This window comes from Anastrepha ludens, chromosome 2, assembly GCF_028408465.1.
Source record: "Anastrepha ludens isolate Willacy chromosome 2, idAnaLude1.1, whole genome shotgun sequence".
Lineage (NCBI taxonomy): Eukaryota > Metazoa > Arthropoda > Insecta > Diptera > Tephritidae > Anastrepha > Anastrepha ludens.
This window is the reverse complement of record NC_071498.1, coordinates 183,710,845-183,733,326: the sequence shown is the minus strand read 5'-3', so window position 1 is coordinate 183,733,326 and position 22,482 is coordinate 183,710,845. Positions and strand designations below refer to the sequence as shown.

Below are 22,482 nucleotides of genomic sequence, written 5' to 3'. Positions count from 1 at the left end.
TGGTCTTTTTAAATAAAATTTTAAAATTGTATTTATATGGCTTCTGTTTGACAATGATCTATATTTTTATAGAAAATAGTGAACATACAAAATTGAATAAAAATACCGGAACTGTTCAAAATATTTATTTGCTGTCATTTCGTTTCGGGGTGCAAATACGAGAAGTTGTTATGCATTTTTTTTTTTTTAATTAAGAACTGCTCACTCTAAGTTAGGTTTTTTCGCCGAAGCAAACCGAAACTTTTGTGGCCGAACATGACCACAGCCGAAGTTCAGTCGTTCTCTGTAAATATTAAACATTCCAATGATGATTGTTGTTGTTGTTGATATAAATCCGGATCGTTCCGATAACGTAGAACCAACTGTCGTGGGAACGCTCTTCACAGCTGATGGCAAATATTCAAAATCTACTCATAAAAACTATTTGCCATTGGGAAGCGGCATAAAAGTGTGCAGTTTTCTACGCGTACAATAATTTCAAGGTCCACACCAAAAACTAGAAGAGAAGCCTCAACCTGAACCATATTAGCATTAATAATGAACAAAACACAAGGCTCCAATTATTTTCAGAATATAATATATAAACAATTTTTTTTTAATTTTTTCAATGAAGGGTTAATTACTATGAATTCCCAGTAAAGTTGGCACGTTTCAAAATAATAATCATCAGCCACCGACGGTTGTATTTATTTCAGATAAAGTTTTCACGTTCTATTGGTATATGACAATATATGTATGTAAAATGTTTTTCATTAAGAGTGTTTGAAATTTCAAATTGAGTTAAGCAAACAGTTTATTTGATTTTGCCACAATTGCGTTTTATTTTCACAATCCATATTTGATGGCGTTTCAGTTGGAATATAAAGTCGAGCGAATAGCCGCTGCGGATCAGCTGTAGAAAGTGCACCCTAGTGGGCAGCTTGTTACCTATTTGTTACTTTTAACCTATCTCAAATAGCGATTTTAAGAGAGTACGTATGGAGCAACTGACGAACCTTCCAAATTAGATAATTTTGCTTGTCTACGAAGCCACTTAACCAAAAATGAAGCTCATCCTTGAAGATGACTTTCTTCCAAAAACTAATTTCGCGATTTTAACGCCTCAATAATGCATTCCATGAGCGTTCCATGAATAAATACTGAGACTAGACGACTATTCTCGCCAAATTTGGAGCTGTAGCTTAACCAAGATGGCTGCTGTACGCTGCCGGCCTAACTATTGGCAAACCTCAAACTTGCACTTGAAATTTCATATTTGTGGAGTGGGGGATTATTCGTAATAGTCTAAACTTTGAATGCGGAAAAGCAATATATTTTAGCTACTGCACGGAACACTTATTCATATGAGTATGTGCGTTTATGGGCGTGTGTTCCTAATTGTTTAATTAGCTGTGTCGTAACAGAGTTTTTTCTCTCTTCGACTCATTTACCTAACATGTTTCAGTGGCAATAGGAGCTCGCCGTTCGTCGTTAAATACGAATGCTGCTGGTGTTTCGTTATCAAGCATTCATTTAGTTCTATAGGGTGGGCCATATAGCGTTTGCTTTTTGAACCACCTATATTATTTTTTTGGGAATGGTAACACAAATGACATGTCAAATGTGTTCATAATTTACTTAAAGGTTTAGCATTTACGAAATGGGACCCTATACGCTTTAACAAAGTTGGGAAATATTGAAAATCTATTTCCAAAGTGATGAGTCTTCTTCTTCTTTTCTGATTTTCTCATCGGTGGCTACGTCAATAAGCAAAATTGTCGGATTTGGGGCTCAGAAAATCCACACGTTACTGTAGAGAAGCAAATGCATCCACAACGAGTCACTGTTTGGTGCAGTTTGTGGTCTGGCGGCATCATCGGGCCATTTTTTTCGAAAATGAGCGAGGAGACGCGGTTACAGTAAATGGCGAGCGTTACTGTGACATGCTCAACGAGTTGTTTCCAAAAAGTGAAGAGGATGATATGGACGGCCTTTGGTTTCAACAGGACGGTGCAACTTGTCACACTGCCAAAGTTATACTCGAACTTTTGGCTACCGTTTTTGAAAACCGAATAATCAGCCGAAATTCCGATATCAATTGGCCGCCTCGGATCTGTGATTTAAGCCCGTTGGCAGTGCCGGATTTACACAAAATGCCGCCCTGTGATCCATGAAGAATGCCGCCCTGATTTTTTAAATTTGAGTGTGCGTGTTTGTTTATAGTACAAAAAATAGTCGTTACACAATAAACAGGTATAACAAAACACATTTTGGGTAGTTTTATGCATCAATTAACAGATTATAATATAGAATAATATTTGATATATTTCAATTTTTATTGTTGAGAAAATTTTTATTGTTTAATTATAAATTAAGTGCCAGGAAAATGTAATAAATAGCATAAAATATAGTAGTACATCTTAAAAAGTAGAATCCAATTGAATCTATATAACAGCATACTTACTTAAACATATTATCAATCTTTATTAGATGAGCAAAAAAAAGGAATGATTGCTTTTATGAGATCAAATTTTTACACATTACCTTAAATGCGAACTCGTCTGACTTTTCGTACTGCAAACTGGTGTATTAAATTGTCACAATTCAAGCGTTCAAGTAAATCAGACTCAATGCACAGACTATTCAGGCGGTTTTCAGACATTGTTGAACGGAAATGTTTTTTTACTCTATTCAGACATGAAAATGAACGTTTTGCGCTACAGTTTGTTGACGCTAATGTGTTAAATATTCTCGATATGCTATCTCCACATTTGGAAACTCATTGTATAACTCGTTTGTCTCTTGATTCGTCAGCTTGTAACTTTCTTCTTCTTTTTCTCGAAACAGTCGTCTGATATTCTTGTATCTGCTGCTACTTTTATTAGTCCACGATAGTCATTAACTACATCAGTAATGTTGATTTCAACTTTCTGTAATCTTTTACTAACCGCGTGGAATCGTGATAGTAAAAAATGCCAAAGAATGTGCATGAATGTTATCTCAAGTCTCTCTAGTTGAATCCTCAGTACTCTAGCTTCTTGTCTCGTTATAGTATTCTCAGTTACATCTTCCTCGAATAAGATCGGAGTTTCAATGATTTTGCCATAGTAGACAAAATATTTTGTTACATCAATACGGTTATCTATGTATTATTAAGAACATTTGTCAATAAAAAAGTATTTGAATGCTTTTACCGTATGCACCTGCTTTCTAACCTTGTTTTAGAAGGACTGTCGGTTTTTAACAATTTAATATACAAAATCGAATGAGTGATGTATTTTTTCCTGTGCCACATTTGCGCTAACCGGACTCTCTCCAACTTCGAAATATTTTTGTTATTGCGAATAAAATCAATTTTTATGCCCTAAAGAAGTCAATGAATAAAATCGCTCTGGCGGGTATTGTGGGCCACGTATTATATAACCATAGATAACGATTATTTCTGTGTGTACGAAGGTTTCTGAAGATGGAATTGCAAACAAACTACTAATTACAACAATTATCATGAAACAAAATTGTTTGATAAGTAATTCTCAAAAAAACAGTTTTTGTCACTCGAATCATACTTATTTATAATATATGAAAAGACATACTTCATTTTTTCATACACACTAATACATTCGAGAGGTTTTACGTAATTTAAGTAAAAATGTTATTTTATACATTAAAACCATAATGTTTTTCAATAAAAGATTTGGTTTCCCACAATTTCCGACGATGTCGGATAATGTGGGCCAAAACACTTTTTTTAGGGACGTATAATTAACGTTCAGAAATTAACTTTTATATTCTTACAATTATTTCTCGCATAGATGAATGACTAAACTTTCACTAACTGTTAGAAACTAATCCGAGATCAGCTTCTTATTTTCTCCATAAGCGTTTTCCCTAAGGTGGCCCCTAATACCCGCCGCTCCTCGAGTATAATATTTTTTTTTCAATTTTCTTCTCCTAGTTTTGCCGCCCTTCTAGAATCTGCCGCCCTGTGCGCAGGCACCGTTGGCACTTAGTGTAAATCCGCCACTGCCCGTTGGACTATTTTTGGTGGGGAGCCGTTAAGGACAAATGCTATGCGAACCATAGAGAGACGATTGATGCTTTACTCGTAAAACACGAAATCGAAGTTGCCATTCATGGAATTGGAGCCCAAACAATCGAAAATGTGCTTAAAATTGGGTTGATCGAATGGCCTACTGTAAAGCCAGTCGTGGCAGTCATTTGAACGATATTATTTTTCATTCATAAATGAAAATGTTCAATCTTCAAAAAAAAAATAGTTTGAAAAAAATATTGATTAGTTTTTTTATAGCCGATTCAAAAAGCAAATTTTACATGGCCCACCCTGTAAATACTAAAAAATTATATTTTACAAGCAGAGTTATTACTTAGGAGCGTTAAAAACACGAGTATGCACCTACGTGGGCTTGTATATACAGATGTCTATATATGTACCTGCATATGTGCCAGTATGTGTGCCGACATGTTTGCGCGATAAATAAAAGACTTCTGTGTTTTTTTCTTGTATAAATATTAACACATCTAATTCCATAGAAATATATTTTTTTCGTTTCTTTCCACCTGAATAACATCACTTCTTTATCAAATCTAGAATAGCAATAAATAAATTTCTATTCGAAAGCAACGTACGAATGTGAACTGAGTTCGATATGTACAATTATAATTTCCTAGTTTGTTTTTGTTTTTTTTTTTACTAACAAATACTTCATTTCGCAGTCACTATGCTGTGAATCCAATCGAGGTATGCGGAGACATCTGTATATACGGCCGGGTGGCCAGCCATTCCACAGCGCGTGAATCCAAAGCTCACGACCCCATAGACAATCCAACGCGAGAATTTACGATCGAAGTACATGAGTGGGGCCCCACTGTCGCCGGCACATGTGTCCTTAGCGAATTCACCACCGGCACATATCTGCTTCGGACCCAATTCGATGCCAAACATGGACAAGATACTGGTACAGTTATCACGCTCCACATAAGGGATTCTTAGCTTGAGCTTAATAGGGCTGTGAATGTTGCGGAAGTACTTGTTGACTACATGTGGAAGGATGGAGAGAGATTGGATTATAGCCAAATGCCAATTGCAGATTAGCCAATGTTAGCTTACACTTACATAAATCAGTGCGTCCCCAACCGGACACAGAGAACATTTCACCATCTTTAAAAGGACTTTCATCAGTTTCACTTGGCAGGCAAATGGGCATTATGAAGTGCGTAAAGGACACTGCCCGTCGCAGTCGTATTATGGCGATGTCATTGAATTTGCTGAAGGAATTCTCATTATATTCGGGATGCACGAATATTTCATCAATGCCAATATCCAATGCAGCGTCCGCGCAGTTGAGGTAATCCTGCTCCTCGATGCAGTCTGGTTCGGTTTTGACGTTAAATTCTCCTAAGCGAATGAGTTTCCTAAACAGAAAGGTTATTATTAGACAGTAAGTAAGGATGGTAGGTTGTGGCACGGACGGGATCGAGCTGCACATACTTGGCGCGTGTTTTTACTGAGGTGTCATACAGATAATATTTACAACTGAAAATCAGCTTAAAATATCGCATAAAGTTAAAGAGTAGCGCAACCCCGTCACATGCTAACGTTGACTAGTTTTTCCTTCTTAGCTACTTAAATGTGGTTCATATCTATACTTTGCGGATTTAAAAATATCTCAACTTAGTATGGCAGATTTTCTTCATTAATAACTAAAACATTGCATATTTAGCACTTTGGCAAATTACCGGTATGAAAAAAGTGAGTGGAGTGCAGCTTTAATACCAGCTTTACTCTGTAGTGAAGTAAGTGTCCAGATGCACTGAGATTTACCAGGTTTTAATGAAGCTTTAATGTGCACTAACGGACAGGCAAACAACATTTACATGATTGCGATAGGTTTTATAATATTTTTGCCAAATAAGTATTAAATAAAAAATACACACAATTACTTTTTTCTACTTGTAATAGTTAACACCTTTTGAATTGTTTAATCTGACGAATTTGTATGAAACTAAAAAAAGTATTAACTGAGAAGTTCTTACCTAGGCAATAATTTTAAAATTATTAGACGTAGGTTTAAAAAAAATAAAATAAAATCAGTTGCGAAGTAAAGAGTTTCCAGTGTTTTCAAGATTTATTCCGAAGGTAATCAATATCGTTATAATTATCCTTTTGCAAATGGTTTCTACCATGAAAAAGCTGCTCATAAAAAAATATCCCGTAGAAGCAACGTAAAATTTTAGCTCCTCCCATTTGGGGAACGACATAAAGACACACACCACAATTAGGAGGAGGAGGAGGAGCTCGCCCAAATAACTAATAAATGAATGTAAAGTTCAAAACCGTTTTCCGATTAATCTTCAAATTCATAGGCATGGATTAACTCATTCCTGTGTACGAGGGTCATCTGAAAAGTCCGTGCAAAGTTAGAGAGGCGGCACTACTGACGCGTATCGAGGTTATGTTTAGTTAGTAGCAGCTCTCGGACAACACGCACAACAAGTTTCAGCCAGAGCGGTATAGTTCGGTCTTTGTGTTTGTCATTCGTTTGAATCGAGAAAGCCGAGTGCTTTTCCTTTTCCACTACGACAACTCACCAGTTACCGGCTCAGCAGCTGTGGTTGCAAATTTAGTGGAAATAGAGTTCCAACTCGTTTCACATCTCCCATATTCTCAGGACTTGGTTCTCTTGGACTACTATTAGTTTTCCAATTTCAAACTACGTCGAAAAATAAAAAAATGTTTACCCCAAACAATTAAGTAGTTCTTAATTTTGCACGGACTTTTCAAACGACCCTCGTATTGGCACCTTGCAAAAATGATGTTCTATTCTCTCAAAGAGGACTTAATGAAAGTTTGGTATTGAAATCCGAGAAAAAGCCTTTGGCAGGAGTTAACTGCTTGCATGCAAGTCCAATTTGATAATTTCGGCAACTGATGCACCAGAATAGAACCGTTGGAATCCCGCTATTCCAATGCATTTATTATTGGGCCCAGTACACATTTTTTAGCAAACTGCGCCGCCCCTTACCTTAGTTGTAGTGGTAATGAATAATGTATCGAATTTTTGCTTTTTTCCCATTTTGGAACGCTGTAACAACACACAACTGGCTTCCGCAAACATAAAACTGCCCTGAACCTTTTTGATGCCTAATGCCAGCATCGAATTCCCATATGGGATACATGGTGTGATATGAATCATTAAAGACATCAAGCGGAAAACATTCACAACTTTTTTCTTCATTTAGAATTACAAACTCAGAAATTCAAAATTATTTTGAGTTGCTTCCACAAATCATTTTCCGATCGTTGATTTCGTTTAGGCGACCTGTCTAGTTCACTTTTCATTTCACTAATTTATCATAAAGCGTTATCCACTTACAATCCGCGCTTTTCACGCACACCGTCGCCCCGCACACAATGAGCCGCCGTCAGAACGTGACGATCATCTATCAACGCTCCACTGCATCCAAAATCATCTGCGAACGAAACGAAGCACAGAAAATTATAACTCTTTGACGAACAACACTTATGTGTTAGTGAATCATACTTGACTGGTACACCAGGAGCGCCAGCCAAGGGAACTCATCCAGCTCGGCGATTTCGCCGCCATAAATGCGATTCGTCACCTGCTTGCCGCATTCGTTGCGTAAATTGAATCTCTGCGCCGGCTCCACCGTCTGTATGCGCCGTTTTAATTTCTTACGTTTGAATTGCGCTGTGACATTTTGAAAGCGGCGATACTCGAATTTCGAAAACTTCAACGAGGGGTATAAGTAATCCTGCCCGTTTGCAGGGCAGCAAACCAAAGGCTCCAGCACATCACCGTCGATATCTTTGCAGGAGTACTGCACCTTTTTCAGGAAGTTCACTTTCTCCGCGGATATGTTGGTCACGTTGCGCGCCTGCAAATAGGCAGAACAACTCCCCACCTGCACGCAAATGCCGAATTTCTCCTCATTGGGGATCTCACAGTGGAATAGAGTTGTTGAAGTCTCAGAGTGACTGCTGTCGTTTTTTTCTTGTGGAAGCAAATGCAGTATGACATCTGTGTTTGCGCGCGCACCACACGAGACTGATAGCGCCAAAGTGACAACGAAACAACTGAAGTGCATTGTCGAATGATGATTTCAAAAGTTCGGAATCTCGAAAATGTCACACACACACGCAGACACCGCGACGTTATTATTATATCGATAACGCGGAGCGCAACTTTAGTAAATTTGAATGCTTTGCACCACGACCACTGGACTGTCGCCTCCAAAGCGGCACTGGCGCGGGCGAAACGTGAGTCGCACGACTTGAATTGAAGTAGCACACCGCAATAGCTGAAATGTACCACCGATTTCATAAAACGTTTCAATTATCCGCTCAATGCACGGGCCCGATCACACCAGCTTGGCGTACCGCTCAGCTGTGAGCTTGAATTGTGTGCGACGCAGCGCAAGTGAGAGTGAATGGAAAAAGTTCATGAGATACGCGTCGACAGAGCTTGTTGTTGTTTGTTTGTCAACAGCGTCTACACACCGCGACCGCTCTTAAAGCCAGCCGAGACGCTTAGCCGAAACGCTTAAGTGATGTCAGCGGCTCCATTGAATTTTGAACAACTCATGCACAGTGTCCTTAAAAGTCGCAGAAAACATAAACACTAATGACTTAATACAACACCAGTACCAACCGTTACTTGTTTGCGGTCATTTACACTTTGTGTTTACCTTTTTCCTCATCATCCACTTCGGCGCTGACGCGGTGTTCATAAACGGGAAAAATCGTTCAATGACGTAACGAGTCGCTCTCAAGTGCGACGCGGATACTTCGCGGTGGCTGCCAAACAATTAGCGTGAAGCCGGTTCCGCACAACATCAACAAGTCTTGGCCTGAACAGTTGACAGCTGATGTGGTTTCACTTTCGTTTGGGCCATGATTAAGTTAGACGGAGTATGCGCTGCAATAGGAGCATACTTTTAGGCTTGCGTGGTAGTGGAAAAAGTAAACTTCACATTTGCTCCATCATTTAATTTGTGCATTTCTAGTGAATTTATGATACAAGTGACAGTTCCCATTCTTTCTCTTTTCGCTATAAGCGACTAATAAATTTTACGTGGCGAGGAACGGTAAATGGCAATTGCCGTCCCTTATACCACTTTTTTGATAGTTACATCCCGTGCCAAATAGCCAATGAGGCAGGCCTTTAAGTGGGCCCGTTTCTGATATTTCGAACAGATCAAAACAAAAATGCAAACTGGTGTTAAAATTTTTGTTGTTGCTTAAAAAGGAGATGGGAGGCATTCATAATCTCTACGTTACCTCTGGAGTTTAAATGGCACTACTTACGAAGGACTCATACAAACAAATGTAGGGAGGAGGAATATCATTCTGCCTTTATTTGGCTGTTATTTTACGTACGTACTTTTTTCACTGGGAGATCGTCGGTGGAAAAAACATTTATAGGGGTTTCCAAACAGAGGTGTTATTTTGATATTCAAAGAAAAATGCTATTTTTGAATATAAATGATAGGATGTTTATTTCATTATATAGAGGAAGGTACGCCGTTGATAGTGGAAAATAACATCAGGCAAATGACCACCACGCGCACGCTTATAGGGCAATATCCTTTTCATGAAATTTTCCATAACCGAATTGCAATGGCTGCCCTATGTCCTCGATAGCCTCAAGAATTCCATCTTTGAGGTCTTGAATCGACCCTGAACTGTTGGTGCAGACCTTCTCTTTCACGTGGCCCCAAAGAAAAAAGTCACAAGGTGTGGCCAATTGTGATTACCTCTTCGAGAGATAACAGGGTCCGGAAACTTTTCCCGTAAAAGATCAATGGTTTCGTTGCTTGTGTGGCACGCAGCGCCGTCTTGTTGAAAATAAACATTGTCCAGATCAATACCATCCAATTCCGGCCATAAAAAATCGGTGATCATCTCTCTCACCTGTAAAACCTGTTATTGGAAAACTCATATTATTGTTTTATCTTTATGCCCTTATATGGTATTGCAGTTTTTACTCAATTTTATTTCCTAAGTATTTTAAAATAATTCAAACTATTAAATTCTATGAAATATAAATTTAGCAATAATCAAACGCAAAAAAATTGTCCATGAGTTTATAACATTTCGAAATAACCTCACTTTTGTGCAGGTGGGTGAAAAAACAGAGTTGAAGTGCGAGTGATTAATTTTCAATATCGGAGTAAAACTTAAGTACTTTTTGACCAAAAATAATAATTTCGATATACTCACATTTCTCATCAGGTAATAATTTTTCCGCTTTTCAACTGTTTTTAAGTAATTTTTATCCTTTTTTTTTGCTTCCTTTTATTCCCTTTTCCTTAATTTTCTTTTTATATGCCTAATTGATTATTAAATAAAGCGATTTCCACCGTGAAACAATTTTAATTTCAATCTTTTAATTCATATAGGCTTTGAATATGTCCTCTTAGGGCTTTAATAAAAAAGTACGGTTTAATTGCCAACCCTACCGAAAAAACTATATTTAATGTCTTTATCTCCGTTCTGGAGGAGATCCTGTGCAGTAAACCTAGAGTCTCACACACATACATATGCATGGTTATATATATACTATTACTAGGTGAATATATATATGTAATTGGCGTTTAAATCCTTTGTTGGTTATCTCTCCCAGCTCCTCTTCCAGTTTGCTGTGGGAGTCTTAAAATTTTTTGCACAACCACGCCGCCTCCTCAATGCAGATGACTTTTTATGAGGAGTTTTTTCCTGGCAGAAATACACCATTTTTCTTGCTTACCGAGGGGCGGCCGCTATTAGCAAAAGCATTTTCTATACATTTTTCGCCTCGTGACCAAAACGATTTTCGAACTCGGCCGCTAAAGAATAGTCATCACGCACCAACCCTGAATAGATGTATCTATCAAAGAGTTGAGAATCTGTCATGCGTCCGGGTGTGCCGCCATGGGACAGTCATTGCTAAACTAATAATGAAATATAAAGATTACAAGTTCGGCCAGGTTTTCATGCAAATCGTTGCTATTTACTTGTATATGTCTTTATCTAGAAAGAATAAAATTGTATGGAACGCAGAAGATTAGTAACGCAAATTGGTCAGTAAATGTAAAAATGCATCAAATTGTACCAAAAATATACCAAATGTAGGGAAATTTTAAATAAATAAAAATAAAACACAAAAGTATTTATTGTACATTAACATTAATGGGGCTCTTGCAAAGTAGGCCCCTTCCACAGTAAGAGATTTATGCCAATGGATAATCAAATCATCAAAACATTTTTTAAACGCATTTTCTGGAAGCGGCTTTGGTTCTCGCTGTAAATTATCTTTTCTGGCCAAAAATTGTGAGAATTTTAGTTCTGGTCGAAGGAAGAAGTAAGGCGGAGCCATACCAGATGAAACGATGGAGGTTCGATGATATTTGCAGATTTGTTGCACAGAAATTTATAGCAAAGGAATCAATGCGTGGTGTAGAATTTTTAATTTTTTTACACAAACTAAGCATGGAAAAATTAGTTAAAAAAAGCCTAGCGTATGATTTTGTTGAGGAAAGCCCCGAATTACCAAGTCTGCATGCACCAAATGCAATAAATGGATATGTGGAAAGCAAAAATTTAGAGACTGCTCTACTTACGAACTCAATTGCTCTTAAAACGAAAAAATGTATAATTTTTCAAGGACTACACATAGGTATTGGTATGTATACTTGGCGACCAGTGACCAGTGACGGAGTGTACGAAGATTCGTGACTCCCATTCGGTAGTGCCAGGATTTGAAAACTCCAAATGGCAGAACAAGTTTTCTCTAATAGCGGCCTCCCCTCGGCATGCAATGCAAACCTCCAAGTATATTTCTTCCATGAAAAAGCTCGTCATAAAAAATATGTGCCGTTCGGAGTCGGCTTAAGGGGGAAGTCTACTGTGAATTTTTCAAAAAATCGATTTTTTTTTTATTAGCTTAAAAAATACTTTGAACCCTCTTAAATAAGGTACAATATGTGTTACAGCTGGCTAAATTTTTCTTCGTTGAAATTTCGACCTTTTCCCGAAGCGCTCCAAAGCGCGTACCTGCTATACTGAAACTTTAAACGCATTTTTCTCGAAACTAAGTTTTTGTATACGGTGTACACGATATCTCGAGTTCTGATAAATGAATCAGCTTAAAAATTTAATTATATATTCTCTGTAATAGTGTCTCTCGTCTGACATAGGATTTTTTTGATATCGTTATTTGTTAAATTGTTATAAACAATAGTAACATCAATTTTAGGCAAAAAAAAAGAAAAAAATTTCAAGAATTTTTTTTTCAACGCCAAAATTTTTTATCGACATAATCCTACGTCAGACGAGAGTCAATACTATGTATATGATAACAATATTTTGTTTTTTTGTTTTAGATCACCGAAACGTAAGATTTCATGTACACCGTTTAGGCACCTAAGAAAAGCGGACCTGCGCTTGCAGAAGTGCCACAGCGGCCATTTTGAATATTTTGACTTAAAATTTTTTTTTCAAAAACTTAAATATATAATAAAGATAAGAGTTTAAATAGATTTTATGTACGAGCAATATTTTGTTAGAAATAAAATCCGGAAAATAAGCCTGTTTTTTCCCCTGTCACAGTAGACTTCCCCCTTAAAATTGTAGGTAGGTTTGTGCAACAACAAGGAGGAGGTCGGTCAAACACCAAAAAAAGATGTAAACGCCAATTACACAATATCAGAAACTCCTCTCACATTGTATTTATTGCTTAAAAACTTAGTCACTTCATTGTGATCTAAACATTAATTTAAATATAAAAAATTTCAAGCAAAAGCGTAAGTAAATAATGCATTAACTTGAAGAGAGTGTGGGTTCATGTCACAAAAGTAAAAACCAATCCAGACATACATATAATTCAAGCTATTTTTAACTAATATCTAGTAGCGTATCCTTACATTTTAACCACTTCTCTTAATCTATTCTACATTGAGAAAACCAACTTTCGCGTTGTCACAGCTGATATCTCGGCCCATTCTTTAAATATCGTTAAAGTAAGCTGACCTTGACGTACTTATAATTTTGTGTTTCCGAATGGCACGCTCCAAGTCTGCCTACAAGTGCTTGATCGGATTAGGATCCGGCGACTGAGGTGGTGTTTCCAATAATTCGGGGCGTTATGTAATATCCAGCTTCGTAGTGTGAGCTGTATGCTTTAGGTCGTTATCTTTCTGGAAGATATAATGACCCGACAGCCCAAGTTTATTGGCGCTAGCACTCAAATTCTCCTTTAATATTTGAATATACAGCTGATGGTCCATTTTATTACAATACTAATCCCATAACATTACATTACCGCCACCATACTTTACTGAAAATATTGTATTTTTATGGTGCATTTCGGAATTCATTTTTCGCCAGACTTTATTAGCATCTGTCCCACCATAATCTGGCCCTAAAAACTCGTTGTTACAATCAATTTACGTTTTTCTGATTTCCGTCTTTTTCACTTATGCGTGGGGTTCCCTATTATACCCATCAGTTCTAAGCGTTCTTCGCTGAGTTTCATCACTTAACGAGATTTCTTTTAATTTTTGGAGCAGAAGGGCGTGGCTCTACAATTATCAGGCCTTCCTGATAGCTGTCCTAAGTTTAACGAATTCTTCTGCAAAATCTGTGGGTGGTTGAACTGCTTCTTTTTATGGAAATTGATTTCTCTTTTAATGTTTTTTCTTCATTTCGTAAATTAAATATTATTTTTCTTTCGTCCAAACATAAGTAATTTTAGGGGGTACCTCTCGCAACTTGCAAGCTTCTTATTAAGGACGCACTAATCAGTTCTGTAAATCAAAGATGGATTAGTGGCAGTATCTGTGAAATTGCTAGGCAAACCTGGCCAAGGCTAAGTCAACGTCTATTCAAGAATATTATAAAATTGAGTAGACTTCAAATTATGACCTTAGTAGGGGCCCTCACAGGACATTGCCTCATAGGAAATCATGCAAGGATATTAGGCGTTTACACGCATGATTTCTGTCGTAGCTGCAGGAATGAGGAGGAGTTGGAAACAATTCAACACCTTTTTTGCACATGGCGGCTCTAGCCAGATGCAGGAACCGATATTTACGATTCTACTTCTTTTCCGCCTTGCCAAAAGATGGTTCAATATGGAAAGGGGAATGTATCCCAGCACCTGCGGCTCACAACGGACACATTTCGAGGTCTAAGTGGCATTGCCGTCTCTATGTGCGAAAATTAACTTCTTTTGACTTCCTACGCATATTTTAAAAAACTTCAGATATTTTATTAGTGAAGTGAAAAACATTAAAAGTGAAAGCTACCGAAACGATCGAATTTTACTAGCAGAATGAATGCTAGATTCTACCAAGAAAGACACGCTTTTGTGTGGGTAAAGGTGCCTTTGCAAAGCCTATTACGATCTAAAATACCGAATACTCACATATGAGGTGTGAATGCAAGTCAGTTCGTATTACATTCACCATTTTTTTGTAATGTTGAGTTTTTGAATGTAAACCCGAGATAAAATAATTTTGGTTTGGACTTTCTACTGGAAAAAAAGACTCCCGAATACTTTTGGGAGGCACTGTATATATTTTATCTATATATTTACTATATATATTGTATATCTCTTTAATTTATTTTGTGTTATTTTTGTTCCGACTCTAGGGTTAAACGAGCTTTTTAAGTGATAACATCTGGATACTTTTTTGACAGAATGTGCGCACATATAGCACGAATCGTTTTTATTTCACGTTTATTAAAGTTTGCGTATACATTTTGTATGATGTAGTGGTTATCGACTACTAAAATAATGATAAATGCAGTACGATTATATAAATAAATGGTGCAGTCCATGGGGTCTTTGGAAATTATACGAACAAATTTACAAACTAATGGCAAGATCACAATTCAACTCAAATTGCTATGAACTAAAACATTAACTTTTAACACTTATTTTAATCGAATAATAATTTCTCTAATTCCGTACTTTGCTGCGTATCCAGTTGTCATAGTTCGCAACACGCGTATGCACAGCCGGCCAGCCGCTGAGGCCGCATTTGAAGCCAAACGACACGATGCCCTCCAATACCCAGGCATCGTTGCGGAAACGCATCAGCGGACCACCCGAATCACCCTCACAACTGTCTTCGGCATAAACGCCGCCCGCGCAGATGTGACTGTCCACCACATTCACCTTTCGTTCGCGGTACTTTTGCTGGCATTGCGCTAAATCGACAAGTGGCACTTGCAACTTCTGTATGATGGCACTCTTTGGGCTGCGAAGCGTACGCCCCCAACCGGCGACGGTGTACAAGGTGCCGCTAGCCGGTGCTGAACGCTCTTGCTTCACCGCCGATGGCAAGCAGATGGGCCGTATGGAGTTGGAGAAGCGCACATCCTGATCGAGGCGCAATAATGCGATGTCGTTCTCCTTATTTGCCGAATTGTCGCGATACTGTTCATGTGGAATGGTCTCTTCGACGCCGACGCGCAGAGCTGCAGAAGTGCATGAATACTCATTGCAATCAACTTCCTTGGTGGTGTCGTATTCACCTAAGCGAACGGCGATGCTGAGGAAGACATAAAGAAACAAACACATTTCCGTGAATATTTGTGTGCGTATTTTTTACAAGTTTTCATGAAATTTATATTTATTTTTATTTTTATTTTTATTTTTTATATTAGATTTCTTTTCACATTCATTAACACAAATATTTCTACTTCATAATTTTGCAACGTGACGCTTTGCTCAATTAATGAAATTCAATTAACGAGTGTAATTATGAGAAATTAGAGTTCAGATTAGAAGATTATAAAACAATTTCTCAAAAGCGAGAAAGGCAAAAGAAGACAATATTATCAACAGCAATTATACCTAATTAGAAAAAGGGTAAAAAGGTAGGGGAGGTAATATATTATATAGTAATTTGCTTACATCTCTTCCAAACGCTGCGGCCTGCACAATAAATCATTTATTTCAATTCAGACGCAAAAATGTGCAACCGATTAACTGATTCGACAGGGGGTAAAATGTTAATATTTCTTCAATAGCTTAGAAATGAGTAAATCACACTGGAAATGATTGGAAAACAGCAAAAAAGTTAGAGATCTTCACATTTTTTTCCTTTATAATTCTTCATTTAGTGAGAGATCTTCATATTTCAACGTTAAATCTTCTACTCATTTTTTGCTCCGCGAATTTTTTTTGTTTTTGTAAATATATTTATATCGTTATGTTAAAACATTTTATTCGAAATCGACTATTCAGCCTAAGAAGAACTTTTAAGGGCCGGTGCAGAAATTTCTAACATTGGATTTTTGTTTTGTCTTACAGCCTTAAAAATGAGTTGCTAAAATAATTAAATTATGAAACATTTCTAAATATTTCTATTTTGATCTCACAGTGCAATCTGTACCGAGAACTTTAAATGCATTTTTCTTGGAACTATTGTAAATTTTGCAAGTCGGCCGTACTCATGTCTCGAAAAATATTGACCGATTCACTTGAAGTTTTTACTGAAATTGCACCCTGCACGAAAGTGCGGATGGATTTTCTCGATACACTGCATATTTTTTATAAATTATTATTTTTTTCTTTTAATTCTGAGCATATTTTTATAAAGCACCTGTTATGTAAAACTCGATAAAACAAAAAATTTATACATTTTTCAGTTCGCAGTAATTTAAAAATTCCTTGCAGTTCATCAAAAATAAAAGAAAGCTCTATAGTCACCATCTTTTTTTGTATTACTTTGAAAATCAAACGGAAATAATTTGTAAAGTTTACGGCTTTTTGAGAATTTTCATTTATTTTTGAAACGAATTCCCCGCCCAACAATGGCCTAACCACGCAAACGATCGAAAAGAAACTTCTATGAAAATGAAAGGAAGATAGTGAATAAAAGGCACTCTTAGTTCTCAAACCATTGCTAAAAATCGGAAGCTTTTAATTTTTTTACACTTTTTAAGTTTTGCAAAACGTTTTAAGTTTTATAATCAAATCAAGTGTAACTGCTTGCCTTGGAAAGCAACATAAACTCGCTTTACTACATTTGAATAATTTGAATAAATGCTTTAATACTTACAGGAGTCCGATTTTCTTCTCAATATCACCTTTCACGCAATGCGCTGCCGTCAACACATAGCGATTACTTATAAGAGAGCCAGCACAGTTGGTTGACAAGCCACCGGATCCTATGAGTAGAAAAAGTGGGAAATTAAAAATTCTAAATTCTAAATTCAAAAGCATTTAAACAACTATGCAAATACGAGTGCTTATTCTTGTCTTTTTTTTCTTTCGTTTTTTTGCATTTTTCACTAAGACACAATAAATCAAAATCTCTATTGTAAATTCATTGTTAGGTAGGTACTATTCGTCACTCACGTCGATTGTACTCGAGCAGCACCATCCATGGGAACTCATACAGATCCGCATCTGTGCCGCTGTAGATCTTATTCGATATTGTCACACCGCCACAGGTGGGCACGCGCGGCAAAGTCGCCGACGCTGACACCTGTGCACCAGCTGGTATGTCTCTGGGCTGTTTACCGTTCCCGTCACCAGTCGCACTGCCGATGCTATTAAATCCACGCCCTTCTCCATTAAATGCGCTTAGTCGTTGTCTTTGCCGTTGCCGTCCCTCGATTGGGCCTGCGGGAAAGAGAAGGGTGGTGCTCTGCTGGCGATTGTAGTCGTCGTAAGTGTTGCGTGTGAAACCAGTATCGCCGGTGCAGCACACATACGGGCCACTGCCATAGCCGCCGCGGCATTCGGAGGCGCGCAGAAACTCGGTGTCGAGTGGCTGGATTGAGCCGCGTTGCAGCACCGACAGCAATGTCTGGCAATCGTAAATAGATACGCAGGCGCCGGAACGTTGGTTCGGATTCATGCAGCGACGTGCTGGAAGTGCAAACAACAAGAAGAAAAGAGGTAAGAAAAGACAAAATTGGAAAGAGTTGTGTGACAGCGATGTGAGTGACTCCTTGGAATGCGCGTGGAACATGGGGATTCACCTCAACTTGGTATTTATTTTATTTTTGATATTTATTTGGCTCAGTTTCTTTTTTAGCTTCATTTCTGCATGTTTCTATTTAAGCGCCGATGCTGTTGGGCTAATTTGACATCTCTGCGGTTTACTCTTAATGGGTTTTACTCGTGATTATTGTTATTTAAATTTTTTATTATTATTTTATTTTTTTATTTAGTTTGCCGTTGTGTGCTGCGGCTAATAAGGGGTTCTTTTCTTTTAAAGACACCTGCAGCAGGTTTGATGTATCAAAAAAGTATTTGGCTTGACAAATTAACTAACTGGCATAGGTTTTTGTTGTTTTAAAATAAGTTGGTATGAATTTCTGTTTATTTAAAAAACTTCCTTTCAAATGCAAATACTTTTGTCCGAATACCAAATGGGTATGGAAAACTATTATAAAGAAACGTAGAAGATAGTCTTGGTATTATAGAAGTCATGCTTTTGGAAATAACAAGCAAAAGCTGGTGCGAGCGAAAAATCAAAACAAAACGAATTTCACAATCCAGTTCAGGTAAATATTGTTTTGAGGAATTGGAAAAATTCCATTAAATGGTATAGGTGAATGTGAGTAAATAAGTTTGTTTTGTAAATAAATGAAAAAATCAATGAAAATAGGAAGAAAGTTCGATTATTAAATTTTTCATTTAATTACTAGAGAACGAGCAACAGAGCTAGAGAACTAAAATTAAAAGTTAGTAAAATTTTTGAAGAACATTTGCTAAAGAAATGTTTGTTCCTTTTTTGGCCGAAACCGAACCGAAATCGAGCTGAACTTTTGAAGCCAAACATGGGTGAAGTCGAAGCCAAAGTTTGGTCGTTCTTTAACTTACCTACGCTACATAGAGGCCCCTTGTTAAACCACCGGAACTGTCACATCCTTACTCCACTTGTCCTCTTTAAACCATCCCGTGGATTTTATAATTTTAGTTAGCATAGCTAATTTTATATATGCAACATCCAACATTCAAGCTTTTGCTACACAGAGCTATGTACCCGCACACAAGGTGTTCAACTGTCTCTTCCGCTTCTGCATTCGACAGCACCAAACTACGGTGCCCCAATTCTAATGGCCTGCCTTCCTATAGGACATGCCCAGATAGGACTCCACTAATATTCTTAAGCCTTTCCTATGAAATTTAAGTTGACTGTTAGTGCGACCCACATTCCATTCTGGCCACATCTGCCTACTAATGCTACAGGTACTATGTAACTGTCTCCAGCGTTGACGTTGTTGCGAACGCACCCATATTCTTGAATTGACCTTGAGAATAAATCTCAGTATTACTGGTTCCAAATCTCAGTATTACTGGTTTCAATTCAATTCAGTTTTACAAAATGCAACTTGAAATCCACTTCAAGGCAAGCTGAAGGACTCTGCATACTCAATCACACATGGCGTCATGTACAAGCGCCATATTTGGGTACTCGTGAAACCTAACGGATGTGCATCGCACTCATGAGCCTCCTCAAGGGACTACAAGAAGTTAACGAAGAGCGATACTTGCACACGCATTCTTACAACGACTCCATGACTACCTGTGCTGAGCATAGATACATATTTATTTACGTGTTATCCTATTATGTTTACGGATTTGTAATTTTTAATTTTTAACTTTTAATTGAAATGCGGATAATCACATTCAAAAACCAAAAACCAAAAACCGCATACAGTTCCGCATCTTTTGTATATTTATGCTTCATATATTTCTTCTTCTACACATTCATATGCATACAGACTTATATGTATGCATAGTAGGCAAGCGTGTAGACCGCCACACAGCTGTACATATGTTTGTGCTTTGTTAGCTCAAATAAGTGAGCTCAAAATGTCTTTTATACATAATAATTGGCAATTAAAACAGACAACTACCCAGCATATGCTTATACGTAAGTATGTATGTAAGTATGAAGTAAGTGCTAAAATATTAGGCGATAAGACTGACTGTCTGACACGTGCGCTGCTGCTTGCTAAGTGCGGGGTTCGTTCATGCTGCAAGGTCGCACAAAAATATATACTCTTAAAAATTCGTGAAGATTTCGCAGAATATAATCAATAAAAATGAACATGGACTTGAATTCTTATTTATGTATTGTACATAAATATGCAGATATATTAACATTTTGGGACATGGCTAATATTTCTTCATCGAAGCCGTATTGCTCTATCTTCTTGGCCAATCACCATTTAATGTGTCTTTTTGATTTGAATACATTTCTCTCGACAGCTTTTAATAAATCTGTAGGGTGTTTCACGGACGATGCCGATCTTTGACAGGCAATTGACACTACAGGTTTTGGCAAACTTATAGAGCTGTCACAATGGGTCGACTGTGTACGTTGTGGCAACTCATTTCACTGACTTGACGTGGTGCCACAATGAAAGTATTGCCGCATATAAACCAAAAAGCAGCAGGTGTTCTTGTCGTGAAAGCAAATATAATAATTCGTTGTGTTAAACAGGTTTTTGTTGCTTGTGAAATATATTATAAAATTAATGCTTTTTGAATCCAAAGAAGTTTTATAGAATTTATGTTAGTAGGAGACGGTGGCTGCGACCATAACTTCGAGTTCGGAAAGCACATTCATTTTTCAAGACAACTTAGTCAAGCCTAGCCTTTTCTGTTCTCTTTCAAGTTTTTAAAGAAAATATAGGGGTGCACTTGAATTGCCTCAATCAATTTAAAGTAAAAGTAGAAAGTTGCCAATTTTTGTACACTCCGGCATGGCGTACGGAACGTATGTGGTGCCTTTGGCTCAAATACTCATAGCCTATTTCGCTGTCAGTCAGATTCGTTACTGCAACTGACCCATTGTGACGGGCGCAAAAATGATTCAAACATTTTATGAAAATGGTCGTTCTGCAAGAAGTAAATTTCGCACATTGCGTGATGAGCGATGACGCACATTTTCACCTGAAAGGATGCATTAACCAACAAAACTGCTTAGAGGTAATGAAAATCCACATGTCATTAAAAAAACTATGCATTCACAACGACTCACTGATTGCTGTCATTATTGGACTTGTAGGGTCATCTAGCCGTACTACTTCGGAAATGATGTCCACAGAGCTATTACTTTTTATAGCTTGAATTATATGACATACACTTGGACAACATGTGGTTTCAACATGACGGTGCCACAAACCATACAGCGCATGGAACAGTGACCTTATTATTGACGTAGTTCCCATGACGAATTATCGCACGAAGCAACGAAACCAAACGGCGCCGAGATCTTGCGATTTGACACCATTGGATTTCGTGTTCTGGGGCTACGAAAAAAATAGTTCAAGAAGTTCAAGAAGGGAAACACTCGCGTTAAAAACGGCCTGAACTATGATTGAAAAGTCATGGAAAATTTTGTTATACGCATCTTGTGTTGCAAGAGGAGTCGCAAGGTCACTTAAAGTTGCATACTTAAATGCCACTAACTAAAAAAAAAAATATGTACCTCACATAATAAAATAATTTCGACAAATTTTGGTGCGGTCCCATTGGATCACCCGTTACAATTATTAATTAATAATATATTTTGAGCTCACTTGCGTGAACTTTGACAAAAAAAAACCTTTTAATACATTCTTATTGATTTAGAAATTAGTTTTTCAAAATTTTTATATTTTGCCTTTTATTTTTAGTATTCCTATTATTAGTATACCTATTCGTTTAAAGATGGCTATTATATCTTATTTAGTTAGTTTTTTTCTCTTCTATCTTTCGCTTGATTATTCGCCTAGAGCGTCACAAAAATAATTTTGTCGCACATTAATTTTCCTAAGTCGTATTTGGAATTCTAAAAAATATAAAACGTGTTAATATTTGGAAAAAACCCCGCAGTGGTCGGTTTAAACCTCAATAATACATTTTATACACAAGAAAAGGCTTAGCGCGTCTTCCCTGAAGTGCCCAGCAGCTTCCTCCCCGTGGTACTTACTCTGTGTCTCGAAGTATTGTCCGAGAGCCGTATTAGCCGGAAATGCACTTAGCACTGCAAACAAAAGTACGCGCAACATTTTTCTATCTTCATTCAGCGGTAAATTAAGGAAAGCTTCAATATTTTTAATTTTCAGTGTTTTCAAGGTTTATTGTTGTTGTATTTTCACATGCATACATTCATGTACATACAGATGTATTTTTAAAATTATTTATTTATTTGGGTTTTTTCTCCGATTCTTGGAAGTCCGCACTTTCTGATGGAACACCAAAACTATCTTTGCACGCACTCACTTGTGGAAATACTTGGGGCAAAATAAAGAGGAGAGCTACTCAGATTCTCTGTGAAACTTAATAACGGCTAGCGCGAAATGCTGCGAATGTTTAAGCGAGTAACAGTGGAGCACAACTGAAATCTCAGCCGGAGTAGTGGTCAACTTTTATACAAAGCAGAGCTGTTGGAAATATCAAAGAATCGGATGCTCGCTGCAGGCAATAATTAAAATATTGAATTTAATGAATGAGCTGACCGAGT

General features: G+C 37.4%; 2 protein-coding genes across 2 annotated transcripts; both read right to left on the bottom strand.

Annotated features, from left to right (window-relative positions):
- Positions 1 to 4,505: 4,505 nt before the first annotated feature.
- LOC128856078 (CLIP domain-containing serine protease B8) lies at positions 4,506 to 8,417 on the bottom strand. The gene is made up of 4 exons (XM_054091451.1): positions 7,542 to 8,417; positions 7,374 to 7,470; positions 5,114 to 5,412; positions 4,506 to 5,034 (listed from the first exon to the last, which is right to left on the bottom strand). The coding sequence occupies exons 1-4, from the start codon at positions 8,104 to 8,106 to the stop codon at positions 4,703 to 4,705; spliced, it is 1,293 nt and encodes a 430-aa protein (XP_053947426.1). The 5' UTR covers positions 8,107 to 8,417; the 3' UTR covers positions 4,506 to 4,702.
- Positions 8,418 to 14,698: 6,281 nt separating this feature from the next.
- LOC128856077 (serine protease 7) lies at positions 14,699 to 22,366 on the bottom strand. Its single transcript, XM_054091450.1, has 4 exons — positions 21,949 to 22,366; positions 17,370 to 17,885; positions 17,071 to 17,179; positions 14,699 to 15,555 (listed from the first exon to the last, which is right to left on the bottom strand). Exons 1-4 carry the CDS (start codon positions 22,025 to 22,027, stop codon positions 14,961 to 14,963), a joined length of 1,299 nt encoding a protein of 432 aa, XP_053947425.1. The 5' UTR covers positions 22,028 to 22,366; the 3' UTR covers positions 14,699 to 14,960.
- Between the last annotated feature and the right edge of the window lie 116 nt (positions 22,367 to 22,482).

Coding starts and splice junctions, on each gene's coding strand:
- LOC128856078 (XM_054091451.1), bottom strand. CDS start 8,106: ATGCACTTCAGTTGTTTCGTTGTCACTTTGGCGCTATCAGTCTCGTGT. Junction 7,471..7,541: donor GCTCCTGGTGTACCAGTCAA/GTATGATTCACT, acceptor TTTCGTTCGCAG/ATGATTTTGGATGCAGTGGA. Junction 5,035..5,113: donor TTGGGGACGCACTGATTTAT/GTAAGTGTAAGC, acceptor TTCCACATGTAG/TCAACAAGTACTTCCGCAAC.
- LOC128856077 (XM_054091450.1), bottom strand. CDS start 22,027: ATGTTGCGCGTACTTTTGTTTGCAGTGCTAAGTGCATTTCCGGCTAAT. Junction 17,886..21,948: donor ACAATACTTCGAGACACAGA/GTAAGTACCACG, acceptor TTGCACTTCCAG/CACGTCGCTGCATGAATCCG. Junction 15,556..17,070: donor GAGAAGAAAATCGGACTCCT/GTAAGTATTAAA, acceptor TGTCTTCCTCAG/CATCGCCGTTCGCTTAGGTG.